The following is a 12,146-nucleotide window of genomic DNA, read 5'->3' as shown; positions in this document are numbered from 1 at the left end:
ACAACCTGGATTTAGAAAACCAGCATCTGAATACATACTCAACATGCATGAACTATGCAGATAGTGTTAAACTTTTCAGACTACAATATTAGCCTCTGTGGAAAGTGGAAATATCCTTGCAGGAGCTGAGAAGTCTCTGACTCTTCCAAAGGACTTGACAGTGGAGGTATCTATATTCTGCAGCACACCTTCGCTGCACAGACCAGTGTCATACTTCTTTAATTAAAATTGTTTTAATATTTTTTATGTTCCAGAGGTCTGAATTCACCCACCCACAACTTCTGAATGCCTTCATTACATACATTATTTGAATCTACAGAGACTTAATTTTGCCAGGCTATTTACTGCCCACATCTATATTTTTAACAGAGCTGTGTACGTGAGTTAAACAAATGAAGCTATATAAAAGTATTAAGGTTTATATTTAAATTTCACATGAATAGTTAATTTATACAGAATGGTAATTGCTAAAAGCAGGTTCATTATTCTTAAGACTTTGACTTTGAAAATAACAGAATTCAGTGTCAATTTAGCCTACAGTGTGAACATTCATTCTGGATAATTAGTAATGTTCTATAATTGTATATGAAATTTATTTACTGGCAGTTTCAACTTCCTAGCTGGATAACAATTCATTTTAGCCATCTATAATTCATTCAGATTACATCTTGCTTTACATATTTTAATAGATGCTTTCTTCTGGTTATTTTACAAATTATATATGCAATTAATGTATTAAATAATTGATGAAACACCTTGTTTTGCTTGTAGCTACAAGTGATGCTTTTCTACACAAATATATTTAGGCAGTATTTCTCTTCACAGCAAGATTTTTGCATAGTATTTTAGAAGATATTTAAACTCCTGCCGTGATGAAGGCTTATTTAGAACAGCTAGTATAATTTACTAACTTGACTTATGAAACAATTTATACAATCTAGTAAAATAGCACTGTAGTATTCCATTTCATAGGGATACCTTCTCTGAAGATTCGAAATTCTTTAACACTTGGGCAACTCTGTATTTTTACATTCTATGATATGACAAAGTACATCAGGGCAATTATCCTTCCTGTTTTATTAAAGCTTTATAAAACTGTTAGAGGTTAATGTTGTAGTTATTTTTTCCTACTGTCCAGTTTGATCCTATAATTCTCAGTAAAAGAGGAAATAGAGTCATTAATCTTTTATTAGCCATATGGTAAATATTGAATGGAATACTATGTGTTATGTATTTAACTACAACCGTACATATATATACATATACTTACACACATATCTATACATATACATATATAACAACGATACTTTCAATATTAAAGATTCCAGGATCCATCCCTTAATCTATTGCATAAAAGTGTCAGTGTTTTAAGTATTATTTCTTTTTTTTTATTATTTATTTTTAACTAAACATTAACATATGCTCAGTATTTCTGTAAAAAGGCTTTTTGAAATAAAATTTGATATTTGCAAACATGGTAGGACCACAAAATCTTACTTATTTAAGCCTCATGTTTCCTAACATTGTAATTAATACATCAGCAAGATAAACAATCCTTTCTCTCATTTGCAGAGATGCATAAAGTAAATGTAAACTTGAAAAATGCTTTCCTTTTCAAGATGTGGATTTGAAAGAATGAAAAACAGCTTTCATGATTGAAAAGGCTGGAGAGTTTATGATACCATGTAGACATTTAGGAAGCTTCTGATTTTGCACTTAGAAATGAGAACCCATTCAGTGCCTGTATATTAACAGAATACAATTCAACACACAAGCACAGAGTAGCTTCCACTGAGAACACCAAGGTCTTCAGAGAGAATTCCTATAGAAATTAATGGGAAAGATGTAACTTCATACTGATCTTAGCACAAAACAGTTTTCTAGTTTGGCTTCCTCTGAGGAATCTCAATCTTAAATGTAGGTATTTCAAATCCTTTTCTTGGTGAAGAAGTTTTAGGCAAAGGTCTCTGTTTTCATTATGAGAGAAGGGGTATATCAGCCAGTAAACACAGAAGATGCTGAACAGATGCTCAACAATGGTCAGAAAAGAACTACAGAGGAATCCTGTCACTTTTCACCCTTGCATTGCAATAAAGAGCCCAGGAAACAGTTTTTAACACACGGGTATTTATAGAAGGAAATCTTAAGATCCTCAATTAGAAATTTCTCTTTTTAAAGGACACAGCAGATAATGTTATAAAATATAGTGATGGTGTGTTTCCATTCCAAAAAATTAGGAAAGTATGTCTCTTGATATGTTGTCTTTCTTTTCTTGTTCCCTTGGTTTTTTTTTGGAAGCAACAGTAAATTCATCACCTGTGTTAGAAAAGGGCAAACAACCCCTCAAATTTCTCTTCAAAAAATTTACAAATACTACTGCGTACCCCAGAATAAAAGCAAGCCTGAAACCTGCCAACATTTCTATATTTGCTTTACTTGCTTTAGCTGACAGTGAGACCAATCAAGGAGACCAATTTATGTTATATTTGTTTCTACAATGCTTTTAAATTCATACTTGCTTGAAGGGGGACAGACCTGAGGAATTGCACCAGACAAAATCTACTTGCCAGGAAGATAATATTTTTTAAAATTTCTAAAGTCACTCTATTTTATCTTAATGTTCATACTTAGTTTTTTAATTTTTTAAAATATAGTTTCATGTAATATTTAAAATATTCACAGTGAAAAACAGACTAAATATTGAGAGCTCTTAAGCACACAGGATCCAAAGCACAGGATCTTCTAATACATGACCTCTTATAATTACTTGGGTGGGTTTTTTTGCATCATGTTTATTGGTGATCAATAGCATCGCCACTGAAATTTCTTAAATTAATTAAGGATAAAGCATTAGATGTTATATTTGACTAGTTTAAATTTATGTAAGATTGGAGTACAGGTTTAGAGAGTGAGATAGCCTTAGTGTTGTTTTATTTGTTTGTTTTTTTTAAATTCAAGACTGAAAACTCTCAGAACAATCAATATTTAACAGTATTTCTTGATTATGATTTGACACAAATACAGCATGTGAAAGCCTGTGAAAATTCAAATTTAATAAGAAATGGGTTTTCACTTGTGAAGATTCAATATAATACAAGCACACAAAAAATCATTTAGAATTTTTGGTGGAGACTTTTCCATTAGATGTGTATTTAAAAAATAATATTATGGAATTATTGCACAGTTTTTCATTCTTCATAAAATAGTTGGAGAGAAATATCCTAATAAAATATTTAAACCATAAAATAATTTTAGGGAAAAAATTAAGAATTTAATTTAAATAGTAAACATAATAATAAGAAATTGATTTTTATATCATGATAAGCTATACATTTCATTACAAAATGTAGTAATTAGAAATAGCATTATCTTTTATAATTGTAACTTGAGATGACCTTCAGTGGTTGTATCAGCTTGTGAAGTTGATTGCACATTGGTTTGCAATTGATTTCTAAGTATTGGTCTTTTCAAAATAATTTCTTAAATAAATTGTTCTTTACTAAGGAATAAGAACAAACCAGTCAGAAAATTCTGCTATTAAGTGCAACAATTTAGTCCAATATTTTCCCTCCCAGAGAAATACTCTTTCATTAACTGAAGAGCAAAATTTTACTAACCATTATGTTGCTTCTGTGAAAGTATATTTACCAGTAGACAAATGTAAATAAGATGAAATTACCAAATTATTTAAAACATAAGGAATATATTGATAAGCAACAAAATTCCATCCTAAAATTTTGCTATGAACATATTTTTAACTTTACATTCCAATGTACTAAACCATTTTTGTCAGATTTACCCAATAACAAAATAAATAATGACTGCTGTCATTCTTTCTTTCTTACACAGAATTAACAATGTAATCCTGTTTTGGTAGTAATCACTATAGTTTCAACAGCATGTGCCATTAATTCATCTTAATGTGCTGCAACCAATCAATACTTAGTCTGTAAACTCATTTGTTCTTTGCCTCTACATGGCAAAAATAATTGTTTAAAAATAGTTCTTTTTATCATCTTTAGGGTGAAAAACTGTTTGGATAAACTCTGTAGCTAAGACTTCAGATGAAGTATTAATCTTACTCATGCTGAAATCATGCTCTTCAAACCATCTGACGTGGTTTTCTGGTATTCTGGAATAAATTTTCAAATAATACTACAGAAGCCTGAAATTGTTTCAGTGAAGTTTTTTACTCAGCAAATGCCTACACACATCTCACTTTGTAAAACATAGTACTTCACACACTAAACACTTTGCAAAGTAAGGTTAAGTCACTAAATATTCAGTGATTGCTATGAACTGTTATCATGGTGCAATATGAATGCCATATCTTTAAAAGAATCACTCAGACTCTGTCTGTTAATCTTTGTTGCTATTCCAGAATGTGGACATTCCCTGCAGTTTGCTGTGTCGTGTGGCTTGAGAGCCACTATGGACACTGAATTTTGACAAGAGAAAACTCAGGAAGTCAGTTCTCCCAGACACTTCATTCCCTCTGCTGCCTTCCCCTCCTAGCATTATAGCCCTGGCAGATTTGCATGTACCACATAAACCTTGTAAGCACTTTCATTTTATATGATGGCTCTTACCTCACTGAACTTCCTTGGCGTTTATCGTGAGCTTGCTGCATTGCTGTGCTCGGTCCTGCTGCTGGTGGGGAGGCCTGGCAGTGGGAGGCTGCCCTGCAACTGCAGCACTAGGGCTGGGGGCATTAGGGGCGTCTAGACCTGTCTACTCTCCTAACCCTCCTCTGCCCTGAGGCTGCTGAGGGCCACACACGGGCCAAAGATTCGCAGAGGTGCCGAGTAGCAAGTCTGCACTTATAGCCTTTCCTTCCCAATATTCTGCAAACTGGTGTCCTGAAGAGTTCAAGACCTGTACTCACTCATTACCCCTTACACATTGAATGACCAGCAGTAACTGCCTGGTATGTATCAGAGGCTAGACTTGAAAATATAAACTACAAGGTCTCCTACTTGCCTGGAAAATCAGCCTTTTATAAGGACTGTAGCTGCCTACTGATGGTCTGTCCTCATGGATCACTTCATTAGGGCTCTTCTTCTTTTGGATGTACAGGATGCTCTCTGTACAATCTCTCTAATGTAGAGGCAATGCCCAGGTGTTTGGAAGCAACAATCACCCACTGACAGTGTTGCTGGGCAGGAATATTGCCATGAAAACATATTCATACAAAAGCCAGCAATCAAAATTATATTTTTATCTACTCAGTTACCATGCAAATTATATTCATAATAGTTTTAGGACGAGGCCACAACCATTAGGGACACAGAGTCTGCTGCCTTATTTCATGTTAGAATGAGAATGAGTGACTAGCAATTTGGATCAAATAACTTCTTTTGGGAATATACCACATATATCAGAGTGACTAAGTAAGGGAACAAAAGTGAGTACGCTGAGCCTGCAACAAAAGAGATGGACACTAAACCAGATGTAATTGGATTTTATTCCCCTAAGCAGATTCATAAACTAAAACTCTCTTCTTGCTCCTGTGAGAAATCAGATTCAGACGACCAAGGGGAAATACGCTTAGCATTGGATTTGGTCAGTGTTTGTGGCAGCTCGAGCATTAATGAGGACGAAGTGTGAAAAGGTAACCATCAGAGCTGCCTGTCCATTTACTTTCTCCTGGTTTACTGTTCCAAAACTTTGTCAAGTGCAGTTTCGATGAAACAGGACCATATTTTAGTTCAATTATCTTTCCCATCCTTTTCCCATTTCCTTCCATAAATTAATTATGATTCAACTGCATCTGGCCCAGTGCTAAAGGGTACTAGTTGGCAGGAGTATTCTGGCAACCAACTAATTTGATGTGTTTCTTTCAGGTATACTGAAGAAGAAAAATAAAAAGCAAAAACCTGTTCTTTCCCTGGGGAGTGACAATATAATGATTTTTTTTCCCATAGTAAATCTACCAAGGCATCTATATTCCAAAGCCATGCTTCGCTACCTGACTCTTTAAAAAGGATGGCAGAGAATTTGAAAGAAAGCATCCAGGAATCCAGGCAGGTCTGGGAGGAGAGGAGTGAGATATGACTGTACACAACTGAAATACTCTTCTGCATTCCACAAGGAATTTTCAGTACATTGCTAATGTTTTCTGCCTAAATCCTAACACAACACAGAGCTGTGCCACTGTAAAATGCTTTCTGCAGCTGCTGTCAAGTTGTGCTTGGGAGGAAGAGCTGTGAGAAACCTGCAGATCTTGGGGTTTGCAGGGGCAGGACATGATCTCACAGAATTTGCCATGCCAGTATACACATTCCGTCTACCCCCCGTAAACCAAAATGCAAAATAAGCTTTCTGTTTTATAGATAATATTAAAAAGATCTAGCATACAAAAATGGGGAGAGATGTTTGTCTTTAATTTGCTTTTTCAGAGCCTTGCTAATTGGTATTAAATGGTAACATCCATTCTTAATAGTTCTCTAAAGTTGAATTCCCAATTACTTTTTCCATCTACATAATTATTAACAAGAAAAATGGTTAAATACTAAAGGCTTATGTCAGAAAGAGCAGCAAAGTACATTTGAATCCAACTGTTTGTATTTTAAAAATTTTTATAAGCTTCATATATGTGAAAGTAATGTTAATAATAAAAACGCACTTTTTAGACATGTTGAAAAGTCAGACGTGATAATAAAGCTTCACAAGTCAAAACTCAAAGAAAAAAAAAGATAAAAGATATTACATTGGAAGTAAACATCAGACTGCCTTATAATAATTTCTTCCATAGACAGTCTTACTTCCATTTTGTGTAATTAAATGTGGTGTCTGACAGCATGTGCTCTGAGAGCATAAGCAGAGATCACACAGCTCCCAGAAGTAACTTATAAATAATGAAATAATCAACCATTCGGATACAAACACCAAAGAGATGGATCAACTTTTTCTGCTGCACCTTGCATAAAAAGTTCCTTTTGAGTGCCACATCATCAATGTACAATATTTAAAGCAGAAAATTGTCATGTTTCTCTTGTTCTAGTGAGCATAACGAAACACCCACTTTTCATTAAACAATGCACTGCAGTAATGCAGAGACCAGATCATATTCCCTAGACATTAGCCTTCAAGCCACTCATTCCCTCTGTACTTGCAGAATAGCACACAATAAGGAAAACATAGCCCAGGTTTCACTTGATTGGGTTCAGTGTTATTACATGAAGAATTAACTTATTCAAATACATCTTAGTCATTATACAAGCACTTTTAATGAGTTATAGGTGAACACTGGCTTACCCTCTAGCTTTTTGGGGACTAAGGGATTCTCTGCTTTCCAAAATATAAAATTATCTTATTTTTCTTGTTTCAAGACTGGCCTGACTAATGGAGATCTCAATCTTCCTGAGAACCTGGGAATTACAGCAATTCTTAAGCCCGGCTGTGTTATATCAAATGACTGCAAAGAGGCAGTTACCTGGACATAATATGTCAAGGAGGGGGAAGAATTAAAGCTGTGATATTAACAGAGGGGAAGAAAAAAGGTCAGAAAGCATAAACTTAGATCCAGAAAATGCTGATACCATCACTGCCACCAGTATTGCAATGATAAAGGCTATATGGTACTGTTCTGCCTGGATTGGCTAACTTGCCTTGCATCTCTGAATTCTAAATATCTTGATATATAAAAATATCCTGATATATAAAACGTGCATTTTTTTTCTACATACCTGTATTTTTCAGACATTATGACACAATATTCTGTTTTCTACACCCTCAGTATTACCAGCTGAGATCTATTTCAGTGACAATTGAAAGCATAATAACTTTTTATGACCATAGCTTCCCAACACCTCTCTCTTATTTGTATATTTAATAGGACTCCAGAAGAAATATGCAATCACTAAAGATAATGGTATAAAGAACTTACAGACAGAATTTTTGTGGTTACTGTCTTTGCTGGGCAACATCTTGACTCCTCTTGATTTCAGTTCAATTGCTTTTTTCACTGAGAAAACAAGCAAACCAAAAGAAGATAATTCATTATTAAACCTTATAGAAAAGACATATAGCAATCAAATCATACATTGCAATAATACAAAGTGACACAGGAATTCTACAAACAGTTTGAAATAACTTCAGTTTCTGTGATAATCCAAATACATTTTTACAAAAATACAACCATTTTTTATAATTTAGAAGATGTCTTCTTTAAACAGACATTATCAGGATTTGCATAATTCTGAATTCAATTTTCCTTAGGGTCAAAGAAGAGAAAAACCCATCCTAACTACATGTATGGGTTTCCTATGTTTGTCACTGCATATGGAAAAATCTTAAACATTTTTAAATCTTATTGTTTCCATAAAATGTCCAGTACATTATCTACACATATCTGAGGACCACAGACTTTAAGTGAGGTATTCATATCTGTTTTAATTTGATTCACTCCTCAGTAGTAGACATGTTTTTAGTTCAGTTTCCTAAGAAGATTAAGTTTATAGGATCACAGTACATTACATTCTTTGGATCACCTAACCCCTTTTGAATAAACAGGGCAATTTCAACTTAATTAGAGAGAGAAAGACAGTAAGAGCTCTCAAAGGGACAAAGTTTTGTGAGAGAGAACAGATGTATCAGAGGTTTAATATCTGTTTTCTCTGTTTAGCCAGCTGAATGGCTGATAAACTCCCAGCCTATCCCTACTAAGTATTTAGGGCACCATAGGAGGGATCAGGAGCAAACTAGGAAGAGACATGAGAAGAAACTAGTGCAGTTCTACATTAACGAAGACATGGAGTAGAATTTAATTGCAATGGTAGGAGAAAAGGGTAAAACTATAGGACACATTCACAGGAAATTAATTAGTTCTGTGTCTTGGGAACAACTTGATCAATTGAAAATAAAATCAGATGTAGAAACTAATTGAGAAACAAGCCTTGACAATTCAAATCTATTATGCAAAAAACCCAATAACAATAGCAAAATTGCTAGTGACTGACTGTATTAGAATGCTAACAACATCATCATGATGCATGTGAGTAACAAAAATATTACAAAAAGCAGTAATCCTTTCTTGATTCATATTAATTTATTTTTTTTTCTAGAGCTTGCAGTGGTTAATAATCTTAAAATGCAGCCATTTATCCTAGATAGAAACAGAAACAAAAAATCAACTCCAATGTTTTTAAAATGGCAGTAATTTATACCTCATTCTATGTAAATATACAAATTAATAACAGATAATTTTTGTCAATATATGGGACAAATTTTATGTTTACTACACTATACACTGATCTGTATGTAAATATTTCTAACAAGTGAAGTAGTAAGAACAGCAAGTTAACATGTCTTTAACTATCGCATAAAAAGTCATGATATCATTGTATTTGTTTCTATATTGGACTTTTGCTGCTTTTCCAACCTCAGAGTGAAGCAGGATTTTCTTAAATGCTGAAATTGGGCAATGCAGAAAGTATTTTTGTGCTATATATGTTGCAAGTGCAGACATTTATGTCTAAAGCTGAAAAACAAGTGCTCAAATGATGAAAGATGATTGAAACACAATTGTATCCGCATGGGATGAAATGGATTTGATAGCAGTGTGTTTCCTTTTCTTCTAAGACAGGAACACATTATACAGAGACATCAGTGAAGGCAATAAGGCTAATGTCCCAAGGGTTTCTGGAAGGGTAAACCTCAAGGATATGGTTTTCTTAGATTACTTTCTAGATTTAGGTACTAAAATTTCCATCAAGTTCCCTCTTATGTTCTGTTCTCTTCAGCTGTGTAAACAGTCTTAAAATTATTCCATATTTAATGGGAAATGAACAGCACTCTTTCAATGAATATCTGGGTTATTGTCTGGATTTGAGGTTCCTCCACCAGCATAAATTTCATGATTTATAAATAACTGTGTCATATAAAACATGTGAGAAGTTCTTGGAGGATTCAGAACCCACACTGTTTAAATTAATGGATGAATGGTGAAACCATTAACAAGTTATACAGCAGACAGAGAAAAGATCTGTACTCTCCTCCTTTTCTTTGTCCTGTGACCCTATTTTAGGGTGAAAGTGACAATCATCACTCAAATTCCTTGTGGGAGTTCTCTCTTGAAGGTATTTATTAGACATGCTTGAAGCATTCTTCTCAGGAATGGGGAAAAATTATACCCATCATCTTTATTTGAAATACAATGGACATAAATTGAAAGAGAGGTTCTTACTTAATATATGAAAAACTTTTTCACTATTAAGACAGTCGAGCATTGAAACATATCCTGCAGGTTTCATGCTTAGAGTTTTTTCAGATGTCAAGAAAAGGCATTCTATATCTCTCTGAGAGAACATTACATAGGGGATTCACAATACTTGAGATCAGTCATCTAAAATGTATGTTTTATGAAGAAAAATAGCTACCTCAAGGGGGGCAATTCATCCCCTTCTAAGATAGGCACAATGAATCATCCTCTGGAGATGCCGTTTCCTCTCCATGAAATATAACAGAAACATATACCACTTGCTCAAGCTAGTTCCCTACATTTTAGACAGTAACATTAGGTGACATGAGCTTTTACGTCTGGAGAGCTTTAACAGCCAAATTTGGGTACTTGTGAGACATAGGGATCCATGAGGTTAAATGTGATAGTTTGAGACATAAATACCAAACTTCTGCCTCTATTATACTTGTGTGTAAGTTTTTGCATGTGGCCGGCACAATACTTTCTTCTGTTTTTAAAAAGAATTAAGCAAGTATGGTCTTTAAAATACAAATTGTTCAACCTCTGAAAGAGAAATAGAGACCACTGAATGCTGTGGTTTGAGTAAATCTGTTCAGCCCCTTCTGTAACATAAGAGAAATACTCTAAATTGCATTTTTTATAACCATTTAAATCCCATTTGAATACCTTTTCTGAGATACCTCTTTTCTACTTCCTGATTGCTCTTTCATTAAAAAGATTTTCGTGATTTTGGAGATGATTTGCCATTTAATAGCACACAAAGAGGAATGGGTTTATGTTAATAACATCAGATATGAACAGCACTTTCCACCTTTTAAGTGATTACTTTTAACAAATTTACATAGCTTTCTGCTGTCTTCACTTAGAGCATTCAGTTAAGCTAACTGAATTAATTTACTTAACTTTTTTTGTTAACTGTAACTTCTAGACTTTTTTTGGAGATGAGATACCCATCCAGGGAGGAGGGCAAAGCTGAGCACTGGAAGTTCAAGACAATCTATCAGCCTACTGGAAAGCATTATTTGAATGGATCATGAAAGTTAAAGTAATTTTTTCAAGTTGCAAATCTTCATTCCAATCTATTCTGACTTCTATGAAGCTCTTATTTTCTAATATAATTGAACCTACGCGAAGAAAATATATTTTACCCCAAGCACAATTACCTTGCAGAAAACATTATGACAATTTAGCAGAAATATATACTTTTCAGAAGGGATCAGAATGACAGAATGGTTGAGGTTGTAAGGGATCTCTTGTTGAACTCCCCTTTTCAAGCAAGGCTACCTAGAGACAGTTGCCCAGGATGACACAATAGGTAAAATTTCAACTGTTGGTAACAATCAGGAGGGTAACAAAATAAAAGTTACAATGCCACATTAGAACATAGTCCCTATGTCTTTAAGAATATTATTAAACTATTACCTTCAGTAAGAGAAATTTCTGTTTGTGTATATATATATACATATACATTATAGACATATATTTCATTTAGATTTGTTGTTTGTGAAAAAGTACTTCCAAAAAATTAGTATTCAATGTTTAAAAAATCTTATTAGATTACTTAAAAATAATAATAATAATAGTAATCTATATCTGTATCTGATTAAAGGTAGTTTCATGCATTTGAGACCTGCTGCCATTCTCCCTTTGAAAAGGTTGTCCTAGAAAACTAATTCTCCTACACATTTTACTTGCCCAAGTCATTTGAAGTATAAAATATAACTGGTAAATTGTCTGTGTTTGTTAAATGAAAAGAGATGAAAATAAACAAAACATTAAATATTTAAAGCACTTGCATATGTTTGGGTAAACAAGACCTAATATTGTTGAGAAAGTTCAGATAATCATTGAGTTTAAGCAAAATGTTTACATAAATTTCAGTAAGAAATTACATATACAAACTGTACTCTGAAGAACTTTAAAAAGAGCTTTCATGACCAGGTAA

At 33.7% G+C, this 12,146-nt stretch overlaps 1 protein-coding gene across 2 annotated transcripts in view; it reads right to left on the bottom strand.

Moving 5' to 3' along the window:
• Window positions 1-12,146, bottom strand: part of CSMD1 (CUB and Sushi multiple domains 1) — a 1,179,538-nt gene that overhangs the window by 429,958 nt on the left and 737,434 nt on the right. For both annotated transcript variants that reach the window (XM_042802880.1, XM_042802881.1), the window contains exon 7: window positions 7,889-7,966. In XM_042802880.1, coding sequence (XP_042658814.1) covers window positions 7,889-7,966 — 78 coding nt within the window. The remainder of the gene's footprint in view (window positions 1-7,888; window positions 7,967-12,146) is intronic.

The sequence above is a fragment of the Tyto alba genome, unplaced genomic scaffold (assembly GCF_018691265.1).
Source record: "Tyto alba isolate M040663 unplaced genomic scaffold, T.alba_DEE_v4.0 Super-Scaffold_40, whole genome shotgun sequence".
Classification (NCBI taxonomy): Eukaryota; Metazoa; Chordata; class Aves; order Strigiformes; family Tytonidae; genus Tyto; species Tyto alba.
Note: the sequence above shows the minus strand (reverse complement) of the source record. Positions and strands in the feature narration are given on the sequence as shown.